The sequence below is a fragment of the Chamaea fasciata genome, unplaced genomic scaffold (assembly GCF_029207755.1).
Source record: "Chamaea fasciata isolate MVZ Bird 193981 ecotype frontalis unplaced genomic scaffold, bChaFas1.0.hap1 SCAF_6, whole genome shotgun sequence".
Taxonomy (NCBI): domain Eukaryota; kingdom Metazoa; phylum Chordata; class Aves; order Passeriformes; family Sylviidae; genus Chamaea; species Chamaea fasciata.
Window position 1 is genome coordinate 268,093 of NW_027094091.1, and position 20,033 is coordinate 288,125.

Below are 20,033 nucleotides of genomic sequence, written 5' to 3' on the forward strand. Positions count from 1 at the left end.
CTTCCTCCCCTTCCTGTGGGATGCTGCTTGCTTTGATTTTCCATTAAAATGAGAGCTCAGCCATGCCCACTGCTCACTTAACACACCCGTGGGTTTACAATCACGGGATGGTTTGGCTTGTAAAAGACCTTAAAGCTCGTTTCATTCCCCCACCTGCCATGGCAGGGACACTCCCGCTGTCCCAGGCTGCTCCCAGCCCTGTCCAGCCCGGCCTCGGGCACTGCCAGGGATCCAGGGGCAGCCACCGCTGCTCTGGGCCCCCTGTGCCAGTCCTTCACCACTGCCCTCCTTGAGTTCCCACTGTTTTCCTTCCTGGTGTGTTTTCCTTCTTCAAAAACAAAGAAACCAAAAAAGAGACAAACTGCTCGTGTCGATACTGGAGTTCCTTCTGACTTCCAGATCGCTGTTTGGATAAGCTTGTTTTTACAGCCATTCTTCTTAGGGAGCAAATAAAATCCAAAACATGTGACTTTCTTCTGGACAAATCTCCATTGTTTCATGGCTGAAAATACCAGAGCCCCATCCCCAAAGCTGCTGGAGGCCTGTGCTCATGGAACAGTCTGTGCAGGGGGCAGTTGCTGAGACGGATGTAAGCAGGGTGGTTATATGGAGCCTCGTGGCTGCTTTATGGTGGGAATAAAATGTCCGGGCTTTTCCTGTCAGGAAACACAGCACAGGTTATATTAGTCAATTAACCTGGTAACCTGAATAGCTGTTTGTCTTCTCTGTGAGAGGCTGCACTCCTGCCTGCCAGGGCTTTCCTCACTTCCTTGAGAGGTTTTTCTCCCATCAGTAACACACTCTTCATTTTAGATTGTCCATTACTCAGTGTGTGGGAATTAAACATATTTCTGGTAGGAATCACTTCATTTGAAGGGTTCCAGGCCGGGTTGGACTGGGCTTGCAGCAACCTGGTCTACTGGAAGGTGGAACAAGATGGTCTTTAAGGTGCCTTCCCACCCAAACCATTCCATAACTGTGCGATATGGAAAAAAAAATCGAACTCAGTGCAAATGAAAGTTGTGCACATTCTCACAGTTTGCAGCTATTGAAATACTAAAGGCCAAAGGTGTATTCCAGGCTTTTTGATGTGATTTCTTTGTAAGGCTGTCAGACACTTCGCTCTTAAAATCCTCTTTGGGCCTAAGTGATTTAAAATATTCCCAGGTTGTCCTATTAATTGTGTCATCTGGAAAACCAGGGTCGGCTTGAAAGAGTGTTGAGGTTCATTATTTGGAATCTCAGAAAGCTCATCGTTAGGAGTGAGGACAGGGCAGGTTCTGGAGTATCCAGATGTTAACAGCTGCTGACTTGTAAAGCCATGCTCAGCCTCTCGACTGGGGAAAAGTCACAGTTTCTCCCTTACAGCATCATAAAGTCTTTTAATTAGAATTTTGACACATCAAACAAATACTGAAGGATAGATATGTGTCTGGCTTAAACAGGCATGGTGCAAGCCTTGGGGGAGAGAGTGACATTCAAGTTATAGAGCATTCATTTCTTAAATTAGTTCTTCATTTTTAAAGGGAACTTTGTAACATGACTCATGCTACGCCAGAAGCTGGTGTTAGGAAGAGGATGTTCCCTTAGGCATTCACTGCTTTGGTTGCATCCTGGACCTTTGATTTTACCTGGTTTGGGCACTTCTATGCTCACGTGATTCCCCAGCGGCAGAGCTGCCCCAGCCCTGCGGCCAGCAGCACAAGGACGTGGAGCTGCTGGACAGAGTCCAGAGGAGGCCATGGAAATGCTTCCAGGGATCTGGAGCCCCTCTGCTCTGGAGCCAGGCTGGGAGAGCTGGGAATGTTCCCCTGGAGAAGGGAAAAATCCAGGGAATGCTCAGAGTCCCTGGGGACAAGGGCTGCAGGGACAGGACACAGGGAATGGCTCCCACTGCCAGAGGCAGGGCTGGATGGGATTTGGGCAGGAATTGTTCCCTGGGAGGGTGTGAGGCCCTGGCACAGGTGCCCAGAGGGGCTGTGGCTGCCCCATTCCTGAAGTCATGCAGGGCCAGGCCGGATGGGGTTTGGAGCAGCCTGGGCCTATTGGAAGGTGCCTCTGTCTGTGGCAGGGGGCGGAACTGGATAATCTTTGGGATCCCTTCCCTTCCAAACCATTCTGTGATTCTACATTCTCACAGCTACTTCTGACTTCAGTAGGAGTCATGTTGCCAAATTGCACATTTTCTTTAGTAAAATAACTTCCTTTGAAGAACTAATAGCTTTTAGTTCGTCAGTCTCTTGGACATCTTCATCAGGACAGCTTGTTCATTGATTTTATAGCCATTAAACAAAGCACTTTGCGATAGCTGAAGGGGACAATTACAGGAACAACAACCCAGCAATCTGTTTCACACTTGCTTTCGTCTGCAATCTGCTGGTGTGCTTTAAATACCCGAACACTCCTCGTGTCCTTTTAGCCAAGTGTGAGTTACACACAACTTTGCTTACGAACACTCCATTTGTGTGGATTTGTTGGGTTTTTGCTTCGTGACAGTATCTACAATCTGCTCAAAATGCCTTTTCTCCCCCCTTTTCTTTTTTTCTTTCGAAAATAAGGGAAAACTTTATCACATGCCTTTTATGGCAGTAAAATTTTACCCTTTTTTTTAGCTAGACTGAGAGCCATAGAAGCTGAAACGCTCCTCAGGCTTATGGGCACTGACCTCATCACTGACCTCGCCTGCACCCCCAAGTTACAGAGACAGTCCTCAGTTTTCTGCAGGGAAAGTCTCAGAATTCCGGGGGATTTGGCAAAGCAAAGAGCACGAAAGGTTCCCAGAGGGCGGTGAGCCGTGGGTCAGGTTGGAGGCCTGGCTCTAGGGCTCTCCCCCAAGGTCCTGTACCGGGCCCGGAGCTGTTTGGCTCGTCGGTGATGGGGGTGAGGGGTCGGCGCCTCCTCAGCCGCTCCCAAGGACACGGAGTGGGAGCAGTGTCCCCAGGGATGTGTGCCAAGGACACGGAGTGGGAGCAGTGTCCCCAGGGATGTGTGCCGAGGACACGGAGTGGGAGCAGTGTCCCCAGGGATGTGTGCCAAGGACACGGAGTGGGAGCAGTGTCCCCAGGGATGTGTGCCGAGGAAACGGAGTGGGAGCAGTGTCCCCAGGGATGTGTGCCGAGGAAACGGAGTGGGAGCAGTGTCCCCAGGGATGTGTGCCGAGGACACGGAGTGGGAGCAGTGTCCCCAGGGATGTGTGCCAAGGACACGGAGTGGGAGCAGTGTCCCCAGGGATGTGTGCCGAGGACACGGAGTGGGAGCAGTGTCCCCAGGGATGTGTGCCAAGGACACGGAGTGGGAGCAGTGTCCCCAGGGATGTGTGCCGAGGACACGGAGTGGGAGCAGTGTCCCCAGCGATGTGTGCCAAGGACACGGAGTGGGAGCAGTGTCCCCAGGGATCCTGTCCCAAGGACACGGAGTGGGAGCAGTGTCCCCAGGGATGTGTGCCAAGGACACGGAGTGGGAGCAGTGTCCCCAGGGATGTGTGCCGAGGAAACGGAGTGGGAGCAGTGTCCCCAGGGATGTGTGCCGAGGACACGGAGTGGGAGCAGTGTCCCCAGGGATGTGTGCCGAGGACACGGAGTGGGAGCAGTGTCCCCAGGGATGTGTGCCAAGGACACGGAGTGGGAGCAGTGTCCCCAGGGATCCTGTCCCAAGGACACGGAGTGGGAGCAGTGTCCCCAGGGATCTGTGCCGAGGACACGGAGTGGGAGCAGTGTCCCCAGGGATCTGTGCCGAGGACACGGAGTGGGAGCAGTGTCCCCAGGGATGTGTGCCAAGGAGACGGAGTGGGAGCAGTGTCCCCAGGGATCCTGTCCCAAGGACACGGAGTGGGAGCAGTGTCCCCAGGGATGTGTGCCAAGGAGACGGAGTGGGAGCAGTGTCCCCAGGGATCCTGTGCCAAGGACACGGAGTGGGAGCAGTGTCCCCAGGGATCTGTGCCGAGGAGACGGAGTGGGAGCAGTGTCCCCAGGGATCCTGTCCCAAGGACACGGAGTGGGAGCAGTGTCCCCAGGGATCTGTGCCGAGGACACGGAGTGGGAGCAGTGTCCCCAGGGATGTGTGCCGAGGACACGGAAAGGGAGCAGTGTCCCCAGGGATGTGTGCCAAGGACACGGAGTGGGAGCAGTGTCCCCAGGGATGTGTGCCGAGGACACGGAAAGGGAGCAGTGTCCCCAGGGATGTGTGCCAAGGACACGGAGTGGGAGCAGTGTCCCCAGGGATGTGTGCCAAGGACACGGAGTGGGAGCAGTGTCCCCAGGGATGTGTGCCAAGGACACGGAGTGGGAGCAGTGTCCCCAGGGATCTGTGCCAAGGACACGGAGTGGGAGCAGTGTCCCCAGGGATGTGTGCCGAGGACACGGAGTGGGAGCAGTGTCCCCAGGGATGTGTGCCAAGGACACGGAGTGGGAGCAGTGTCCCCAGGGATGTGTGCCGAGGACACGGAGTGGGAGCAGTGTCCCCAGGGATCTGTGCCGAGGACACGGAGTGGGAGCAGTGTCCCCAGGGATGTGTGCCGAGGACACGGAGTGGGAGCAGTGTCCCCAGGGATCCTGTGCCAAGGACACAGAGTGGGAGCAGTGTCCCCAGGGATGTGTGCCGAGGACACGGAGTGGGAGCAGTGTCCCCAGGGATGTGTGCCGAGGACACGGAGTGGGAGCAGTGTCCCCAGGGATGTGTGCCGAGGACACGGAGTGGGAGCAGTGTCCCCAGGGATGTGTGCCGAGGACACGGAGTGGGAGCAGTGTCCCCAGGGATGTGTGCCAAGGACACGGAGTGGGAGCAGTGTCCCCAGGGATCTGTGCCAAGGACACGGAGTGGGAGCAGTGTCCCCAGGGATGTGTGCCAAGGACACGGAGTGGGAGCAGTGTCCCCAGGGATGTGTGCCAAGGACACGGAGTGGGAGCAGTGTCCCCAGGGATCCTGTGCCAAGGACACGGAGTGGGAGCAGTGTCCCCAGCGATGTGTCCCAAGGACACGGAGTGGGAGCAGTGTCCCCAGGGATGTGTGCCGAGGACACAGAGTGGGAGCAGTGTCCCCAGGGATGTGTGCCAAGGACACGGAGTGGGAGCAGTGTCCCCAGGGATCCTGTGCCAAGGACACGGAGTGGGAGCAGTGTCCCCAGGGATCCTGTGCCAAGGACACAGAGTGGGAGCAGTGTCCCCAGGGATCTGTCCCAAGGACACGGAGTGGGAGCAGTGTCCCCAGGGATGTGTGCCGAGGACACGGAGTGGGAGCAGTGTCCCCAGGGATGTGTGCCAAGGACACGGAGTGGGAGCAGTGTCCCCAGGGATGTGTGCCAAGGACACGGAGTGGGAGCAGTGTCCCCAGGGATGTGTGCCGAGGACACGGAGTGGGAGCAGTGTCCCCAGGGATGTGTGCCAAGGACACGGAGTGGGAGCAGTGTCCCCAGGGATCTGTGCCGAGGACACAGAGTGGGAGCAGTGTCCCCAGGGATCTGTGCCAAGGACACGGAGTGGGAGCAGTGTCCCCAGGGATCTGTGCCAAGGACACGGAGTGGGAGCAGTGTCCCCAGGGATGTGTGCCAAGGACACGGAGTGGGAGCAGTGTCCCCAGGGATCTGTGCCGAGGACACAGAGTGGGAGCAGTGTCCCCAGGGATGTGTGCCAAGGACACGGAGTGGGAGCAGTGTCCCCAGGGATGTGTGCCGAGGACACGGAGTGGGAGCAGTGTCCCCAGGGATCTGTGCCGAGGACACGGAGTGGGAGCAGTGTCCCCAGGGATCCTGTCCCAAGGACACGGAGTGGGAGCAGTGTCCCCAGGGATCTGTGCCAAGGAGACGGAGTGGGAGCCGTGTCCCCAGGGATCTGTGCTGCCCTGCAGATGGACCTCAAGAGGGGGCAGATGGCAGAGAGGAACCTGCTGAAATTCCCCTGGGACACATGCAGGGGTCCTGCACCTGCAGAGGAGCAACCACCAGGTCCTGGTGGACGCGGAGCTGTCCCCGAGCCCGCAGAGGGCCAGGGGGACAGTGGGGTCCTGGGGGCAGCAGGAGGGGCAGTGCCAGCAGGTCAGGGAGGGTTCCTGCCCCTCTGCTCAGCCCTGGAGCCAGCTCTGTGCCCAGCTCTGGATCCTCAGGGCAGGAGGGAGGACATGGATGTCCTGGAGCGAGGCCAGCAGGGGGGCTGAGGAAGGGCTGGAGCATCTCTGTGCCCGGGAAAGGCTGAGGGAGCTGGGGCTGCTCAGCGTGGACAGGAGCCCCAGTGAGAGTGGCCCTCAGCCCTGGGTGTCCCTGGGTGTCCCTGTGTGCAGGGAGGGCCGAGCAAGCCCAGCCTGTGCTCCAGGCCCAGCAATGACCCCAGAGCCACAGGCAGGGCTGAGCCCAGGAGTGGGGTGGAACGGGATGATCCCTAAGGTCCCTTCCAATCCAAACCATTCTGGGATTCGGTGATTCTGTGAATTCATTCTGCCCAAACAATGTTGCTGGATAACAGCACCTTCCTTTCACCCTCTGCTGTGCGGCATGGGGGATATCTGGGGCACGAAGCATTCTGTGGGGTTTTCTGTAGGGCTTTTTGGGTGCTGTGGATGGTTAGGTTGGGCTTGGACTTCCGATTGGGCTTGGCTTCAGGTTGCCCAGAATTAATGGGAAAATGCAGGTGGCAGCGGTGGAATTCTCGAGAGCATTTGGTGGTGCCTCAGTGCAGCTTAAAAATAGAGGATTACTGGTGTTGCTGTAATAAGTGGCGATGGTGAATGTGTAAAGCTGGGGAGAGCTTTGGGCAGTTTCTGCATTTAAGATTAAGAGCACTGGGTTTTCTCATGCTGCACAAAGCGTTTGCCTCTTCCCTTATTCAACAGAGACACCGGGTCCCTTTGGACCCCTTGCTTGAGGGAATTCTGGCTTCTGCCTGCCCTTACCGGCTGTGTTGTCGCTGTTAGAGATTCGTCACTGGAGCCAAGGAAAAGTGTGTCCACAGCTCCGCTAAAACACAAATGCTGTTTCCAGCCCAGCTGTGTAGAAAGTGTCTGTGTTTTGTGTGTTAAAGAGGGGAAGCTGCATCGTAATGCTTAGAAGTGCTCAAGAGCACAACGAAGAGATGTCTTGTGTCGTGAGGGCTTGTGGGGATTTGCCCAGGAAGAGGTTTTTTATTTTAATAAAACATTTTGCAGTAAGGACACGTTTGCCATTTTCTGTGTTCAGCAAGGAAACAATGAAAACGGGGATTGTTCAATAGAAGCCTGACAACGTTTTGCTGGTGCTGTTATAAAAAATAGCAACTTCATTCTTACCGTGGTTACATACTGCTGCTAGTTTCATTTTAAAATGATTCCCACAAATCCTATGGGGTGGGAATCAGACAGGTCATGACAACCAACAGCTTAAAAGGTAAATAACTGCTTTATGGGGTCTCGCTCAGATCGTTTCCCCAGATGTGTCAGGCTCACATTGTGCATTCAGCTTTACTTCCAATAACTTGTTAAATTGTGGTAATGTGAATATTTACCATTATCTATGTTCTTAAGGCCATTAAAACCCCTGGAGGTTATTTTTTTTGTATTCACTGATGTCCCTTTGTATTGGGCGAAACCTTTTAGATACATTTGTCTTTCGTCTTTGTGTGGGAACTTCGTCTTTGTGTGGGAACAATATGATGATAATATTTTTCTGTTTAATAAATTAGCAACTACTGCGTGAGATGCAACAGATGGCGAGTCGCCCCTTCGCCTCCATCAACGTTGCCTTAGAAACAGATGAGGAGCCACCAGATCTCATCGGGGGAAGCATAAAGGTGAGAGCTGGGCCTTTGGGATGGTCCTCACCAGGGTTAACCAGGCATATTTAACACAATAATCCCAAATCCTCTCGGTTTTTTATACACCTGCAAGAAACTGTGAGTCCAGGAGGTCCAACAGGTGCCATTTTAATTTGCTTTTATCCCTTCAGATATTCACTTATAACTTTTGGGCTGGTTCAGATTAAAGTTATAATGATGCTGTGTTTGAAGTGTTGGGTATGCCTTGTTAGTTTTTATGCTTTGAAATAGAGAAGAATTCAGCTTTACACCAGAGAGCACTGGGCTGGAAATAGGTGTAGGTGCTGCAAATAGAAACCCTTTCCCATGGTATCGTAAGACAAATGTGAATATAATCATGTCTATGTACTGTGATAATGTTAATATATTTCTGATTAAAAATACATATTCCAGTATATCTTGTGATTAGCAAATAGGAGCATGAAGAAATCAATTGTCTTACACTAGGCTGGCACATTCTTACACACAACACGTTGAATTTTTAGTAAAAGCATATTTAACACGTAGTGGATTAATTTTGGTGTGAGCCTTTGCCCAGCACAGATTTTTATACAAAAGGAAAAAATGAAGAACCTGAGAACACTGATTATTTTTCGTTCTTATCTGAGGGAGCTGGATTGTTTTATTTAGACTGAAGTTTTTTGGACGTTTTTCTCATTAGGCCTCAAGGCTAGGAAGGGTAGACGTAGATTTGATGTTGGGAAGAAATTCTTCCCTGTGACGTGCTGAGGCCCTGGCACAGGTGCCCAGAGCAGATGTGGCTGCCCCTGGATCCCTGGCAGTGCCCAAGGCCAGGCTGGACACTGGGGCTGGAGCAGCCTGGGGCAGTGGGAATGTCCCTGGGACAGTGGGAGTGTCCCTGGGACAGTGGGAATGTCCCTGGGGCAGTGGGAATGTCCCTGGGACAGTGGGAGTGTCCCTGGGACAGTGGGAATGTCCCTGGGACAGTGGGAGTGTCCCTGGGACAGTGGGAGTGTCCCTGCCATGGCAGGGGGGGCCCTGGGGGGCTTTCGGGTCCCTTCCAACCCAAACCAGTCTGAGATTCTATGATTGGTCCAGGCGCTAAGTTTCTCACATTGTCTGATTATAACAATACGCGTATTTTAATTCTCGTAAAGCACATGAAAGCGGTCTGACCCCAGACCTGCTGTTTGGTGAGTAACACTTTTGAGTCTTGGCCTAAGTATCAGGAAACGACACCATTAAAGTTGCCTGTTTAGCTTTAGCTCTTCCTTATTTATGTGTAAGTACGGTCTGTCATGGCAAGTTTTAATACTTTTCCATATAATTGTCCTGCACCATTCTGGGTGGACATTGTGTAGAAGCAGCTCTTCAGTATGTTGAATCACAGAGTAGTTAAGTTTGGAAAATCCCTCTAAGAGCACTGGGTCCCACCAGTCCCCCAGCAGTGCCCATGCCCACAGCCACAGGGCTTTGAGATCCCTCCAGGGATGGGGCCTCCAGCCCTGCCCTGGGCAGCTGTGCCAGCACTGGGCAGCCTTTCTGATTTTTTTCTGATTTTTTAATGTTTTCCCTGCTTCTGTCCTGAGTGTGGCACTGGGAGTCATTACCTCCAATAGCTCACCAAAACTTGGGAGTCCACCCTTGCAAAATTGGATTGTCGCTCACCCAGTTAGACTGAACCTTTGTTTCATTGCTCGTCAGAGAGGCTGTGGGATGCAGGTGGATGTGGCATCAGGCTGGAGGCAGGTCTGGGAGGATGTTCCTGGCTGCTGATGGTTTTGGGTTGCAGTCTGTCTGTCTGGGGCCCTTCCCTTCACCTTCTGTTGTCTGGAAGTAAACTAGCTAAAAGCGCCTCTCCTGGGGGATCAGGCCAGAACAAAGCTGGTCTGAACTTTCTGGTCCCTGGCAAGTTGTCTGCACTCAAACTACAGAGAGGATAAACTTTGGATCTCTGCAGTTCTAATGAGTGTGTTATTTCTCCTCCTGTTCTGCTGCCCTCGTCTTGTCTGGCCTCCTTGGGTTCCTCTAGAATGGATGGAGAAGCTGATTTGAAGCATAAAAAGACAGACTGTGGAGAAATATCCTATTTTAGACCCAGTAATCATTAGGAACTGGTAATTGCCTCTGTGCTGATAACTCAGATCCATGTTTCTTAATCAATTTCGGAATGTCTGATTGAGGTGGTCGCATTCATGCATCGACACAAACCCTGTACAGTAATGTGGAGCCGAGCAGATGAGTGTGCACCTGAGATGTTGTGCCAGTGGGCAATTTCATAAAATCATTGACTCAGTGTTTTGGGTTGGGAGGGAACTCAAAGATCATCCCTTTCCAACTACCTGCCACGGGCAGGAGCCCCTGCCGTCATCTGCAGGCGGGTGTGGGTGCAGCACAAGGGTGCCTCTACATGACAAGGAGAGTTACTTGATCTTATGAGGTTTTTATAGTTTTTTTGGCCAGGGAATGAAAGTAGTCATGAAGGGCCGGAGTGTTTCACAGAAGGAGAGGAGGCTTGGGAAGGTTGTGGGTTGGAAGTGGCTTGGGGAATGATGCTTCTGAGGTAGTCTGACCTGTTGGTCCCTGCATGGAAATGAATTTAAACAGAAAAGAAAAACCAGTCTGAGCACCTATGGGATGTTAGCTTAACACTGGCCAGCAGCTTGGGTTTTTCTCCTCGCCCCTTTTGCACCTGCATGGGAAAAAGCTCTTGGCAGGAGGGAGCTGCAGGAAGATGGGCTGGGGCCATACAGAATTGGTCAACTGCGCTTTTCTTTGTGCTTGCCTTGTGGTCTGGCTGTTCCCTAACTCTTAGCCAAGGAAAGAGGGAAATGTTACTGTGGTGCTGGACGTTGTATCCGCCCTCCAGTTCCTCTGCCATCCACTGTGTCAAAATTTGAGCCTTCATTTTAATGTAAGAAAGCCAGACTTGCATGATCATGAATTCAGTGATGGTTTTCTTTCCCCGTGGGAATCAAAGCCATTGATTAATGACAAGTTGATTTGAAGGTTACAAAGGAGAAGTGGAAAATGGAATGTCTTGTCTGCAAAAGATTAATTTCCTATTCCATTGTCCATAGCCAGTTGGCAGCCAGTGTCAAGCTAGTTCCATCCTAAGCTAATGTTTTCCAGCTGGACAGTATTAGAACTGTGTTTTCAATTAGTAGTTTTCCTGGGGTACTTAGGAGTAATAGAAAGTGATTTACCTGCAGGGAAGCAATTCCTATTAGAGGCTGCAGCTAGGCAACACATAGCTAGCTGCTTGTGGTTTATTTGCCACTCAACAAATACCCACTGAATCACAAATCCACCACTAAATTTGCTTAGTTATTACAAAATCTGTTGGCTTCTCTCTGCAGCTCTTTGTGCGTTCAGAGGTGCTGAATATTGCAATTTTTTTTCTAAGAGTATTTAACTTCCTTGGGTGCCTGGGACTCATCCAAGTGTCTGAGCTGGTATTGCTGTAGCTCAGGCTTTTGCAGGGCTTGTTATCGGATTAATCTAAGTCTTGTAATCCTCTGCAGCCATTTTTAGAAGCTTTCCCGAAGGAATTTGGGAAGTTTATAATTTTGACATTGATTTCCATGTATCTTAGGTTGCTAAAGGCAAGAAGTTACCTTGGAAAAAACATGCACAGCCTAGCAAGCAAGTGCTGAGGTTGAGCAAAGCACTTAGAGGGTCAACAAAAAAAATTGTTGCACTGGGAAAAAATTATCCTCAAGCTGGAAAAACATTATTTTGGAATCTTTTAGAGCAGAGCTGGAGCAATCTTTGCTGTGCTGCGTTCAGGGATCCAGCACATGAAGCCAGTGCTAAGTGTTGATTATGTTTGCATTCATGATCCTTAGTTTCCTAAAGGGAAAGGGAGAAGCTTTTGGTGAGCAGAATCCATGCCAGGTTCAGGTAGCGTGTTCTGTACCATCGTACCAATGCGCCTTTAATTCTGCTGTTTGAGGGCTTCACTGCAAAGCCTGGATCAGACAGCGAGCTGATTCCTTAAAAATGGCAGATAAATAGATGGGAAACAGCATCTTACTCTAGTAATTAGTTTGCTTTGTTATGGGAGAAAGTGCTTTTGAGTGGTTTAAAGGCTGCCAGAAGATCCCATCTGTTCAAAAAGTGCAGAGCTAAAGTGATGAGCTGATTTGGGAGTGGGTAGGGGGTACCACAGATTAATTAATGTATTTTCAGTCTATTTGTATTTTGCATCCGAGTGATGCCCTTGTTAAATTCCTTTTATATTGCAGGAAAGTTGCATCCAGCAGTAAAGGAGCAGAGAAGTGAGTAGTAAGTCCTGTGCCACAGGGTGCAGGGTTTGGGGAAGCTGCAGGGTGAGGGATGATTTGAAATGAAGCATCTGCCAGCTCCAGCACTTCTACAGGGTGAATTCATCTTAATTTTGACATGTAGCTTGATTTTGGGCTGTTTCATGCAGCTGGAGTTCAGTGAAGAACTAAAGGCCGAGGAACTGACGGTTTTTACAGCTTTTATCCTGTTGTGGTTGTCACTCTTGGTGACTCACTTTCCCCTTCACTTCACACGTTGCTGACCTGCTTTTGGTCCATCGAATTTGCTGATGGTCCAGCTTTTGTGACCTGTCCCACCCTGCCCACCAGCAGTGAGCTGTGTTGGTGTAGGCATGGCAAGGACGGCTCCAGCGAGCTGGGACTGGGGGTCCTGTGCAAGAGGCAGGTCTGGAAGGAGGACAGGCGTGAGGTGGGATGTACAAAAGCCACGCTGAGCAGAAATGACCAGGCTGTGTCAAATCATAGAACTGGTAAGGCTGGAAAAGGCCTTTAAATCGCCACGTGCACTCCTGAGCACAGCACCACCACCGTCTTCACCATTAAACTCTCTTCAAGTACCACATCCACAACGTTTGTGAACATTTCCAGGGATGGTGATGCCCATTCCCTGGGGCAGCCTGTGCCAATGCTTTACAACTCTTTCCATGAAGGAATTTTCCCTAATATCCAGTCTAAACCTCCTGAGGCACAACTTGATCCTTTTTTTTGTCCGATCAAGATGTGTTAGAGGGGGACAGAGCAGCTTAGGGTTTTTCAAGGATGGTGTAAATAGGCTGAAAGTCATTCCTATCCTCAGAAGGATAATAGTTGCAGGAAGAGGATGAAATTGAGGGATGGGGGAAATAAAGTGACTAATCCTGATCTGCCGTGGCAGTTGCTGGGGCTGGATTCCGTGCAGCCTTTGAGTCCAGAAAGGCCGGTGTGGTTCTGCCTGACCTCCCTCAGGTAGGCTCTAGGTTTCTCACCTTGCCTTTGGAAAGGCAGTTTAATTTCTGAAGTCTTATTTCTGGGCTTTCTGGCATCTGCTGGTTCTAGGAACTTTTCCATATGTTAGCACTGAGGAATTCCAAGGCTGTCCGTGTGTAGCTGTCTCCTTGTCTTTAGCAAAACCACTTCTGCTCTTCAGACCCCCTCCTGGAGCACTGAGGTGACAGAGGGACGCACGAGGAGGACACCTCAGCTTGTACTTTGTGTTTGGTGTTTATTCCTCTTTTGCTGGCCCACTTTTAGGGCACGGAGAAGTGTGGGATTCCCTCTGAAGGAATGCCAGTGGCAGGAAGGGAGTGTTCCTGGGCAGCTGAAGTGTGTGAAGCACATGAGCTGTGCTAGAGCTCCGTACAGGCTGGCTGTGATCCCTCCTACCAAAATATCAACAAAAATACCCCACAAAACCTTCGCCTAATGAGTTACTTCCAGTGAACAACTGCCCAGTATCTTGTTTTGATTTTTTTGCGAAATTAGGGGGAAAATGAGGGAAAACTTTGCTACTCCCACAATATAATATCAAATACAGATATTTGGAAGGGAGCTGTCATGAGATCAGCAGCCATATCTGTTAAGCCTGCCTTGTATTTAGGGAATATTTGGCTGATAAGTGATTTTAACTAGTTTTAGATTTGAAGACTGTAAACATTTCCGCAGGTTGGACTGTGATTTTAGCTGATAAAGAGGAATTTGCTGGAAGGAGTGGAAGGAGCATGAAGCTTCCCACAGGAGAAGGATTTTCTGAGTTGATTTTTCCCTCTAACGAGCATCTCTCTGATTGAAGTACTAATAACACCAGCAGCTTCTCAACAGCATTATCAAGGACTTATTTGCATTCATTTATGCCAAGTAGTTGTTTTGTGCGTTGTGTTTGCAATCTTCATCCAACTGTCCCATTTCGTCGGGGTTTTCTACTTCGCTGTTCTCCTGTGCAAAAACCAGGCGAGCCTTGTAAACGCCCTGCCTCCTCACCCGTCCAAAATCAATTAAGTGCCCACCACATGTATGCACACATATCTCCCAGATTTGCTGCCTCATCCATCCCCTCCCTGCGGCACGGCGGGGATTGAAGGAGGAGTGTTGGCATCCGTGAGTGGCCAAGCTCAGACTGTGACAGGAGGTTTGGTCACTTCAGGGCAGCTGCCTCGGGGACCCCAGCTCACCTGACAGAACCCTCCCCTGCACCCCGGGCTGGGGCTGCTGCTGCTGGACTGACAGCAGCACGTGGAGATAAGAGCAGGGGTTAAATAAGGGGGGAGCAGACCTGGGGCCCCGTGGGGCTGCTGGCATGTGGGCTCCAGGTGTGGGGTGCTCAGATCTGTGTTTTCCATTTCAGGCTGGTAACATCCATCTGAGGGCTTGGATATGGTTTGGGTTCAGTTTCTCTCAGGCAGCGACCCAGTTTTGGGACCAAGTCAGTTCGTTCTGAACTAACTAACGCCCCTCTAAAATTCCAAGGTAGATATCAGGGACAAGGTAAATGTAAATTTTTAATCCAAACTCATTTACTGTGAATTATTGCTGGAAGTTCATTCATCTCTATCTTGCAGGACACACGTGTTACCCTGAGAATATGATTTTTAAAGCTTAATAATCTATTTTTGATAGGAAATTGCTTGTAACTTGTTTTGCAAATGTTCACTCAGCTTTTAATGGCACAATTTAAAAACCTGCAAATGGAATTTGACCCTTTTTCTACAGAGTGAAATCACCTGAACAAGTGGAATCAAATAATAAAACTGAACTGTTTGAGTAATGTTCCTTTTCTCATCCACCACCGTAAGATTTTTCCTTTATTTTAATTTCCTTCCTGGAAATTGAAAACCATGTAAGACTTATTTGATCAAACCACAGAAACATTTTTTCTTGTTAAGAAAAAAAAAATTCTCTGTGGTATTTTTTTAATACATCTTGAAACGCAATATGCTGGCAGTGTAACACAGAACCTAAATAACACTGATGCTGTGTTTGTGAAATTATACAGAATATTTATTGTTCTAGCCATTAGTTTTGTGTGACACATTATTAACTTTTTGAATTTGTCAAGTAAAAGCAGCGTAAATAGAAATAATGAGATGAAATAAAAATGTTTAGGTTGAGCATCACGCGATTCAGCCTACTTGGGGAAAGTATTTGGCTGGGAAATTGACTCCCAAGGGAGCTGGTGGTGTATTCCACACCTGGGTCACTGAGAAATAGCCCGGATAAAGTCCTGGGAAATGCCCCGTTCATGGGGAGAATCCTGCTGGAGAAGCTGGAAGTCTAAACCCTAAATCACCCAATGCATCTCTTATTGCTTTTAATGTCTATAATGACTTATGCTTTCTGCATGCTAAATACACACCAAAACTCAGAAACAACTGGAATTACTCGGCTTTTTAGTGCTTGTTTGGGCCGCTGGAATCCTCTGTGGAAAACAGCTGACAGCAGCCGTGTGGCCTCTGGGAACAAGGAGCTTGTGTCAGCACTTAGCAAAGTGACACCATAAACTGCCCATTTCCACCCGGAAAAGGATGGTCGTGGTTTCTGGGCAAAAAACCTCGAGTGCCTTTTTGCTCTTTATTTGACATTTGTACCTTTCTAACTCTTGGAGTTCCTGGGGTTTTCCCATCATTTCCACTGGTCGTTGCTTTGCTGCTGTGGAGGAGCGTGGCACAGGTTTCCTTTGCAGGGCAGGGGGACTCTGCCCCGGGCCCCGAGGAGATTCCCCACCCGCAGAGCTGCCCCAGCCCTGCGGCCAGCAGCACAAGGACGTGGAGCTGCTGGACAGAGCCCAGAGGAGGCCATGGAAATGCTTCCAGGGATCTGGAGCCCCTCTGCTCTGGAGCCAGGCTGGGAGAGCTGGGAATGTTCCCCTGGAGAAGGGAAAACTCCAGGGAATGCTCAGAGTCCCCGAAGGGGCTCCAGGAGAGCTGGAGAGGGACTGGGGACAAGGCCTGGAGGGACAGGACACAGGGAATGGCTTCCCAGTGCCAGGGGGAAGGGCTGGATGGGATGTTGGGCAGGAATTCCTGGCTGGCAGGGTGTGAGGCCCTGGCACAGGTGCCCAGAGCAGCTGTGGCTGCCCCTGGATCCCTGGAAGTGCCCATGTCCAGGCTGGGGCTTGGAGCAGCCTGGGGCAGTGGGAACTGTCCCTGCGGTGGCTTTAAGATGAGTTTTAAGTTCCTCTCCAACTCAAACCATTCTGTGATTCTGTGATCAGCTCTGTGAGTTGGTCTCTCCAGTGTGCTGGAGGCAGTTTTCCATATTTCTTTGAGGACAGGAGGTCCCTCAGGGCAGGGCCTGTGGACTCAGCCAGCTGCACTTGTCTGCCCATGGCCAGTGGCCGTGGTCTTTGTCCCCCAGTCCAGCGCCAGGGTTTTGTTCTCGCCTCTGCATCCACTCCCGAGGTGGGACTCTGCTGCTCTGCCCCTCTCAGAGCAGTCCTCTTGTGCTGAGTGTCTGAGAGATGCACCTTATTTGAAAAGATTTGAAGAATGTCTACTTTATTGTGCCATTAAGCCTTCAGGAAAAAAGAATCACTTCTATAATTCAACAGTGGGTTTATCAAAACCTCTGAATGGAAGTTGCTGGCAAGAGGCAGGTTTTAAACATCTGATGGAGGTTATTACAAAGTTTGGAAATACACCGAATTAATGTATTTTTTAAGGTTTACCCTTAAGAGCCATCTCTCACATCTGGTCTCTGCTTTCCAAGTCCACTCAAAATCTTTTTGCAGGAGAACAGCTTGGATCTGCAACAGAAGAGGACACGGAGCTGGGCCAGGGTGGGGCCAGGCTGGAGATCAGGAAAGGTTCTTCTCCAGAGGGTGCTGGCACTGCCCAGGCTCCCCAGGGAATGGGCACGGCCCCGGAGCTCCAGGAGCCTTTGGACAGCGCTCCAGGGGTGCCCAGGGTGGGATTGTTGGGGGTCTGTGCAGGGCCAGGGGTTGGACTGGGTGATCCTTGAGGATCCCGTTCAACTCGGGATTTTTTAATTCTGTGATAAGAGCACTCAGAGACCACTGGAGTGGGCAAAGAAAGGAGAGCTGAGCTCCTCTGAGGTCTCCCCACAGAACTCCACGTGATGAAGGCAGCCAGCTCCTCCTTAGCCCCCCTGTGCCCTGGTGGCACCTGCCTGGGTCACATCAGGGCAGGGCGGGCGGAGGTGAGATCCCCAGGGCAGGCGGCAGTGAGGCTGCAGTGAGCTGAAATCTCCTGTGCTGCTGCCTGTGTGCAGTCTGCCTCCAGCCCCGGGTCTGTACCCTGCCCGGGGCACAGTGTCCTTCACTCCTGTGCACAGTCTGGCTCCAGCCCTGCCCAGGGCACAGTGTCCTTCACTGCTGTGTGCACAGTCTGGCTCCAGCCCTGCCCAGGGCACAGTGTCCTTCACTGCTGTGCACAGTCTGGCTCCAGCCCTGCCCGGGGCACAGTGTCCTTCACTCCTGTGCACAGTCTGGCTCCAGCCCTGCCCAGGGCACAGTGTCCTTCACTGCTGTGCACAGTCTGGCTCCAGCCCTGCCCAGGGCACAGTGTCCTTCACTGCTGTGCACAGTCTGGCTCCAGCCCTGCCCAGGGCACAGTGTCCTTCACTCCTGTGCACAGTCTGGCTCCAGCCCTGCCCGGGGCACAGTGTCCTTCACTGCTGTGTGCACAGTCTGGCTCCAGCCCTGCCCGGGGCACAGTGTCCTTCACTGCTGTGCACAGTCTGGCTCCAGCCCTGCCCAGGGCACAGTGTCCTTCACTCCTGTGTGCACAGTCTGGCTCCAGCCCTGCCCGGGGCACAGTGTCCTTCACTGCTGTGTGCACAGTCTGGCTCCAGCCCTGCCCGGGGCACAGTGTCCTTCACTGCTGTGCACAGTCTGGCTCCAGCCCTGCCCAGGGCACAGTGTCCTTCACTGCTGTGTGCACAGTCTGGCTCCAGCCCTGCCCAGGGCACAGTGTCCTTCACTGCTGTGTGCACAGTCTGGCTCCAGCCCTGCCCGGGGCACAGTGTCCTTCACTGCTGTGCACAGTCTGGCTCCAGCCCTGCCCGGGGCACAGTGTCCTTCACTGCTGTGCACAGTCTGGCTCCAGCCCTGCCCAGGGCACAGTGTCCTTCACTCCTGTGTGCACAGTCTGGCTCCAGCCCTGCCCAGGGCACAGTGTCCTTCACTCCTGTGTGCACAGTCTGGCTCCAGCCCTGCCCAGGGCACAGTGTCCTTCACTGCTGTACAGAGTCCGGCTCCAGCCCTGCCCAGGGCACAGTGTCCTTCACTGCTGTACAGAGTCCGGCTCCAGCCCTGCCCAGGGCACAGTGTCCTTCACTGCTGTACAGAGTCCGGCTCCAGCCCTGCCCAGGGCACAGTGTCCTTCACTGCTGTACAGAGTCCGGCTCCAGCCCTGCCCAGGGCACAGTGTCCTTCACTCCTGTGTGCACAGTCTGGCTCCAGCCCTGCCCAGGGCACAGTGTCCTTCACTCCTGTGTGCACAGTCTGGCTCCAGCCCTGCCCAGGGCACAGTGTCCTTCACTCCTGTGTGCACAGTCTGGCTCCAGCCCTGCCCAGGGCACAGTGTCCTTCACTGCTGTACAGAGTCCGGCTCCAGCCCTGCCCAGGGCACAGTGTCCTTCACTCCTGTGTGCACAGTCTGGCTCCAGCCCTGCCCAGGGCACAGTGTCCTTCACTCCTGTGTGCACAGTCTGGCTCCAGCCCTGCCCAGGGCACAGTGTCCTTCACTGCTGTACAGAGTCCGGCTCCAGCCCTGCCCAGGGCACAGTGTCCTTCACTGCTGTGCACAGTCTGGCTCCAGCCCTGCCCAGGGCACAGTGTCCTTCACTGCTGTGTGCACAGTCCGGCTCCAGCCCTGCCCAGGGCACAGTGTCCTTCACTTCTGTGTGCACAGTCTGGCTCCAGCCCTGCCCGGGGCACAGTGTCCTTCACTCCTGTGCACAGTCTGGCTCCAGCCCTGCCCAGGGCACAGTGTCCTTCACTCCTGTGTGCACAGTCTGGCTCCAGCCCTGCCCAGGGCACAGTGTCCTTCACTCCTGTGTGCACAGTCTGGCTCCAGCCCTGCCCGGGGCACAGTGTCCTTCACTCCTGTGTGCACAGTCTGGCTCCAGCCCTGCCCAGGGCACAGTGTCCTTCACTCCTGTGTGCACAGTCTGGCTCCAGCCCTGCCCAGGGCACAGTGTCCTTCACTCCTGTGTGCACAGTCTGGCTCCAGCCCTGCCCGGGGCACAGTGTCCTTCACTCCTGTGTGCACAGTCCGGCTCCAGCCCTGCCCGGGGCACAGTGTCCTTCACTGCTGTGCACAGTCTGGCTCCAGCCCTGCCCAGGGCACAGTGTCCTTCACTGCTGTGCACAGTCTGGCTCCAGCCCTGCCCGGGGCACAGTGTCCTTCACTGCTGTGCACAGTCTGGCTCCAGCCCTGCCCAGGGCACAGTGTCCTTCACTGCTGTGCACAGTCTGGCTCCAGCCCTGCCCAGGGCACAGTGTCCTTCACTCCTGTGCGCACAGTCTGGCTCCAGCCCTGCCCAGGGCACAGTGTCCTTCACTCCTGTGCACAGTCTGGCTCCAGCCCTGCCCAGGGCACAGTGTCCTTCACTCCTGTGCAGTCTGGCTCCAGCAGTGGTTCTGTGCCCTGCCGAGGGCACAGTGTCCTTCACTCCGGGCTGGCCCCCGCAGCCAGTCCCTCATTCCCTCACTCTGACTCATTCCCTCCTTCCTGCGCTTTGTCTCCTGGCCCGGCGAGCAGAGACGATGCACAATGAGTCACAGTTCACAAAGCAGGTGCCTCGACTGGGGCTGTCAGAAATAAATGTGCAGGACTTGATTCTTTAGGCGAGTTATTGTTGTTATTAACTGCAGCTTGTCTCAGGAAAAGCTGGATTTGATGGACAGCTGGCCATTTTTTCCCCTTTTAGTTTTAAGATGGAGCTTAGCTGCAGCAAGGTGATGTTGTGCTTAATTCTTTCTAAATTAGTTTGCAAGTGCCTGACAGATTTTGGGTGCATTGTTATCCTTGCTGTGCACGGTCGAGAGAAACAA

General features: G+C 52.5%; 1 protein-coding gene across 1 annotated transcript in view; it reads left to right on the forward strand.

Moving 5' to 3' along the window:
• ATRN (attractin) overlaps positions 1 to 20,033 on the forward strand; it is a 148,309-nt gene that overhangs the window by 122,711 nt on the left and 5,565 nt on the right. Inside the window, exon 27 of the mRNA XM_066185099.1 lies at positions 7,644 to 7,751. Within this exon, the coding sequence (XP_066041196.1) occupies positions 7,644 to 7,751 (108 nt within the window). The remainder of the gene's footprint in view (positions 1 to 7,643; positions 7,752 to 20,033) is intronic.